Source organism: Arachis ipaensis, chromosome B1 (genome assembly GCF_059453495.1).
Source record: "Arachis ipaensis isolate K30076 ecotype BB chromosome B1, ASM5945349v1, whole genome shotgun sequence".
In the NCBI taxonomy this organism is placed as follows: domain Eukaryota; kingdom Viridiplantae; phylum Streptophyta; class Magnoliopsida; order Fabales; family Fabaceae; genus Arachis; species Arachis ipaensis.
In genome coordinates, this window is record NC_142436.1 from 27,443,692 (window position 1) to 27,449,139 (window position 5,448).

Here is a 5,448-nt window from a genome sequence, read left to right on the forward strand (position 1 = left end):
ATGAATAGAACCTCCTCAGGTTACCTGCATTCCATGTTCTCGGGATTTCTTTGCCGTCGAGTCTTTCCAGCTTGTAGGCGCCTTTGCCAAGCACTTCTTTGATTCTGTAGGGACCTTCCCAGTTTGCCGCCAGCTTTCCTTCTCCTGGGGTCGGTAGCCCGACGTCGTTGCATCGCAGGACGATGTCTCTTTCCTCAAATTCCCTTCTGAGGACCTTGGTGTTGTAGCGTAGGGCTATTCTTTGTTTCAGCGCTACCTCTGACAAGTGGGCCATCTCTCTGACCTCGTCTACTAGGTCTTTGTCCACCGCTTCTTCTACTTTTGCGAGGAGTAACCACGGGCTCGGCTCGCCGATCTCTACGGATATCACCGCCTCGACCCTGTACGTTAAGCGGAAAGGGGTTCCCCTGTGGAGCTTTGCTCAGTTGTTCAGTAGGACCAGAGAACCGAGGCGAGCTCGTCGGCCCATGCGCCTTTTTTGCTATCTAAATGCTTCTTGAGACCTAGTAAGATGATCTTATTTGCGGACTCCACTTTTCCGTTCGTTTGGGGTGTTCGACCGAGGAGAACTTCTGTTTTATCCCCAAGCCGGTGAGAAACTCTGCGAACTTCCTGTCAGTGAATTGCGTCCCATTATCCGAAATGACGATCTCCGGGATGCCGAAACGGGTTATCACCTGCCTCCACATGAACTTCCTACAATTGGATGAGGATATACTGGCCAGCGGCTCAGCCTCTATCCATTTGGTGTAGTAGTCGATGGCAACTATGAGGTACTTGACCTACCCCGGGCCAACTGGGAAGGGTCCCAAGAGGTCGACTCCCCACTGCGCGAAAGGTCGAATGGACGTCAGTAGGCTCAGCTCGGAAGCTGGCGCTCTGTGGAGGTTGGCGTTTTGTTGACACTTTGCGCATCTTTTTACGAACTCTTTGGAGTCATTCATCATTGTTGGCCAGTAGTATCCAGCTCGGATGAGCTTCCTAGCTAGGGCTTTGCCCCCGATATGGTGGCCGCAGCACCCCTCATGGACTTTTCTGAGTACGTAGTCCGTCTGGTAGGGATGCAGGCACTTCAGCAAAGGTTGGCTGAGTCCCTTTTTGAATAGCTGATCCTGTATGACCGTATATTTGGCGGCCTCCCTTCTTACCGCTTTGGCTTGCTTCTCGTCCTGAGGGAGTTTGCCGTTTTCCAAGAAGTCAGTGATGGGGTCCATCCAGGAAGGGCTTATTTTGGTCAGGTGGAGGGCAACTGCCGGCTCTTTTGTGATGCCTTGAATGAGGGAGCGGTTGCCGGTTCCAGGTTTTGTGCTTGCCAGCTTGGATAGGAGGTCTGCCCGTGTGTTCCTTTCCCTCGGAACGTGTTGGACCGTGACTTCCTCAAACTGTTTGCTCAGTTCCTTGACCCTTTCTAAGTATTTCTGCAGCAGCGAGTCTCTGGCTTGGTAGCTTCCATTTACCTGCGCGGTGACGACCTGTGAGTCGCTGCACACTTCTAACCTCGTTGCTCCGACTTCCCGAGCCAGAACCAAGCCCCCCAGGAGGGCTTCGTATTCTGCTTGGTTGTTCGATACAGGGAACTCGAACTTAACTGATTGTTTGTAGATGACTCCGGCTGGGCTTTCTAGGATGATCCTGGCGCCCCCAGACGTCTGGTTGGAGGCTCCGTCTACGTGGAGCTTCCACCGTGTGTCTGTGACTTCGGTTGGGTTCCCAGTTACTTCCACCAGGAAGTCTGCCATTGCTTGCGCCTTGATCGCATGTCGGGGTTCGTAGCTTAAGTCGTATTGGGACAATTCGATGGCCCAGGTCATCATCCTTCCCGCCAGATCAGGTTTTTAGAGCACCTGACGAATCCCTTGATCCATTTTCACGACCACCTGTCGTAGTCGGCCGGAGGAAACCAGGAGTGCCAGTGCCAGCTTCTCCAGCTTACTGTATCTAAGTTCTACCCCCTTGCAGTGCTCCACTCACAAAGTAGATTGGTTGCTGGGCCTTTCCTTCTTCCCGCACCAACAACGCTGCAAGCGCTCCTTCTGTTATGGCTAGGTACAGATAGAGTGGTTCTCCATCCTTGGGCTTTCCGAGCACCGGGGGTGCTGCTAGAATCTCTTTGAAGTGGTTGAAAGCTTCTTCGCACGCAGGGGTCCACTCAAACGCTATTCCCTTCTTCATTAGACCGAAGAAGGGTAGGGCCTTTGCTGCCGATGCACCCAGGAAATGGGACAACACGGTGAGCCTTCCCGTCAGCCGCTGAACGTCTTTGATGTAGCCCGGACTCCTCATCTGGAGTATTTCCTGGTACTTTTCAGGGTTGGCCGCCACTCCCCTCTGGGTTATCATGAACCCCAGGAACTTTCCGGCCTCCATGGCAAAGGCGCACTTAAGCGGGTTGAGCCTCATGCCGTGTCGTCGGAGGGATGCGAACACGTTCTCCAAGTCGCCTATGAGATCGTCAAGTAGGGTGGTCTTTGCGAGGATGTCATCCACGTAGACTTCCACCGTTTTGCCAATGAGGTCGCTGAATATTTTGTTCATCAGTATCTGGTACGTTGTCCCCGCATTTTTTAGGCCAAACGGCATCACCTTGTAGCAGTAGATCCCCCCTGGCGTTATGAACGCCGTTTTATCCTCGTCTGGCTGGTGCATCGGTATCTGGTTGTAGCCGGAGTAGGCATCCATGAAACTCAGATACCGGTATCCCGCAGCCGCGTCGACGAGCGCGTTAATGTTGGGGAGGAGGTAGCAATCCTTAGGGCATGCTTTATTGAGATCGGAGTAGTCCACACACATCCTCCATTTCCCATTGTACTTTTTTACCAGGACCACGTTCGATAGTCAAGTCGAATAGTCCAGCTCTTGGATGAACCCCGCTTCGAGGAGGCTGGCCGTCTGCCTGGCACTTCCTCTGCCCTTTCTTGAGACATTTTTCTCCTCCTTTGGGCCACTAGTTTGGCTTCCGGTCTGATGGCTAGGTGGTGAGACATGAGGCCAGAGTCTATACCCGGCATGTCGGCAGGTGTCCAGGCGAACAAATCGCCGTTGGTTCTGATCATTTCCATTAAAGGTTCTTTCAACTCATGGGGGAGGTTCCTATTCACGAACGTGAATTTTTCCTCCGAGTTCCCGACCCTAAACTTTTCCAGGTCTCCTTCGGGTTCGGGTCTGGGTTTGTCATCAACTCTGGCATCCAGGTCGGCGAGAAATACTCCCGATGCCTCTTTAGACTTTTTTCTTAACGAGAGACTGGCGTTGTCGCAAGCGACTGCCGTTTCCAGGTCTCCCCTCACAGACCCTACTGACCCTTCTTCAGTTATGAACTTCATTACCAACATCCTTGTGCTAATGACTCCTCCTAGGTCGTTAATTGTCTTTCTCCCTAGGATGATGTTGTAAGAGGTGGAGTCTCGTAGGATCACGAACTCGGCCATTATCGTTCTTCTCCCTTGGCCTTGTCCCAATGAGGTTGGTAGGGTGATTATGCCATTTGATTTGATGAAATGGTCGCCGAGCCCTACAACGCCGTGCTGGTGCGTCTGTAGGTCAGCGTCCCTTAGGCCTAAGGCATCGAACACATTGCGGAACATGATGTTCGAGTCTGCCCCCGTGTCTACAAGGATTCGCTTCACGAGACCGGTTCCTATTCTGGCCGTTATGACCATGGGAGGAATTTCTCCAGCTTCGTCAAACCTTCGGATAGGTATCCTGAGTGAGGGGGTGATCTCGTCTGGTCGTAGGCCACCGGACTGGAGTAGGCGGGGTCCCGAGCACTGATGAGCGGATAATTTATACGCTTTTTGGCATTATTTTTAGTATGTTTTTAGTAGAATCTAGTTACTTTTAGGGATTTTTCATTAGTTTTTAAGTTAAATTCACATTTCTGGACTTTACTATGAGTTTGTGTATTTTTCTGTGATTTCAGGTATTTTTTGGCTGAAATTGAGGGACTTGATCAAAAATCAGATTCAGAGGTAGAAGAAGGACTGCTGATGCTGTTGGATTCTGACCTCCCTGCACTCAAAGTAGATTTTCTGGAGCTACAGAACTCAAAATGGCGCGCTTCCAATTGCGTTGGAAAGTCGACATCCAGGGCTTTCCAGCAATATATAATAGTCCATACTTTGGCCGAGTTTAGATGACGCAAAAGAGCATTGAACGCCAGTTCTATGTTGTAGTCTGGAGTTAAACGCCAGAAATACGTCACGAACCAGAGTTGAACGCCAAAAATACGTTACAACTTGGCGTTCAACTCCAAGATTGAACTCTCCACGTGTAAACTTCAAGCTCAACCCAAGCACACACCAAGTGGTCCCCGGAAGTGGATTTATGCATCAATTACTTACTTCTGTATACCCTAGTAACTAGTTTAGTATAAATAGGACTTTTTACTATTGTATTAGACATCTTTGGATTATCTTTTGATCTATTGATCACGTTTGGGGGCTGGCCATTTGGCTATGCCTGAACCTTTCACTTATGTATTTTTCAACGGTAGAGTTTCTGCACTCCATAGATTAAGGTGTGGAGCTCTGCTATTCCTCATAAATTAATACAAAGTACTACTGTTTTCTATTCAATTCAACTTATTCCGCTTCTAAGATATCCATTCACGCTTTAACATGAATGTGATGATCGTGACAGTCATCATCATTTCCCATGAACACGTGCCTGACAACCACTTCCGTTCTACCTTAGATTGAATGAGTATCTCTTGGATTCCTTAATCAGAATCTTCGTGGTATAAGTTAGAACCCATGGATGTCCATTCCTGAGATCCGAAAAGTCTAAACCTTGTCTGTGGTATTCCGAGTAGGATCTGGGAAGGGATGGCTGTGACGAACTTCAAACTCGCGAGTGCTGGGCGTAGTGACAAACGCAAAAGGAGGGTGAATCCTATTCCAGTATGATCGAGAACCTCTAGATGATTAGCCATGCCGTGACAGAGCATTTGGACCTTTTTCACAAGAGAGGATGGGATGTAGCCATTGACAACGGTGATGCCCTTACAGAAAGCTTGCCATGGAAAGGGGTAAGACGGATTGGATGAAGACAGCGGAAAAGCAGAGAGTCAGAGGAACGAAAGCATCTCTATACGCTTATCTGAAATTCTCACCAATGATATACATAAGTATTTCTATCTTTATTTTCTATTTATTTATTATTATTATTCGAAAATACTATAACCATTTGATATCAGCCTGACTGAGATTTACAAGGTGACCATAGCTTGCTTCATACCAACAATCTTCGTGGGATCGACCCTTACTCACGTAAGGTTTTATTACTTGGACGACCCAGTGCACTTGCTGGTTAGTTGTGCGAAGTTGTGAAGTTATGTTTGGATCATGGTATTGTGCACCAGTTATTGGCGCCATTGCCAGGGAGAGAACGAGCAACAAATTTTACAACCTGAGTAACAATTTCGCATACCAAGTTTTTGGCGCCGTTGCT

The 5,448-nt window shown here is 49.0% G+C and overlaps 1 protein-coding gene across 1 annotated transcript; it reads right to left on the bottom strand.

Annotated features, from left to right (window-relative positions):
• Window positions 1-2,813: 2,813 nt before the first annotated feature.
• Window positions 2,814-3,659, bottom strand: LOC148576041 (uncharacterized). The gene has a single exon (XM_088502660.1). It carries the CDS (start codon window positions 3,657-3,659, stop codon window positions 2,814-2,816), a length of 846 nt encoding a protein of 281 aa, XP_088358786.1.
• Between the last annotated feature and the right edge of the window lie 1,789 nt (window positions 3,660-5,448).

Bases quoted from the DNA above. Each gene is read 5' to 3' on its own strand.
- LOC148576041 (XM_088502660.1), bottom strand. From the start codon at position 3,659: ATGGTCATAACGGCCAGAATAGGAACCGGTCTCGTGAAGCGAATCCTT.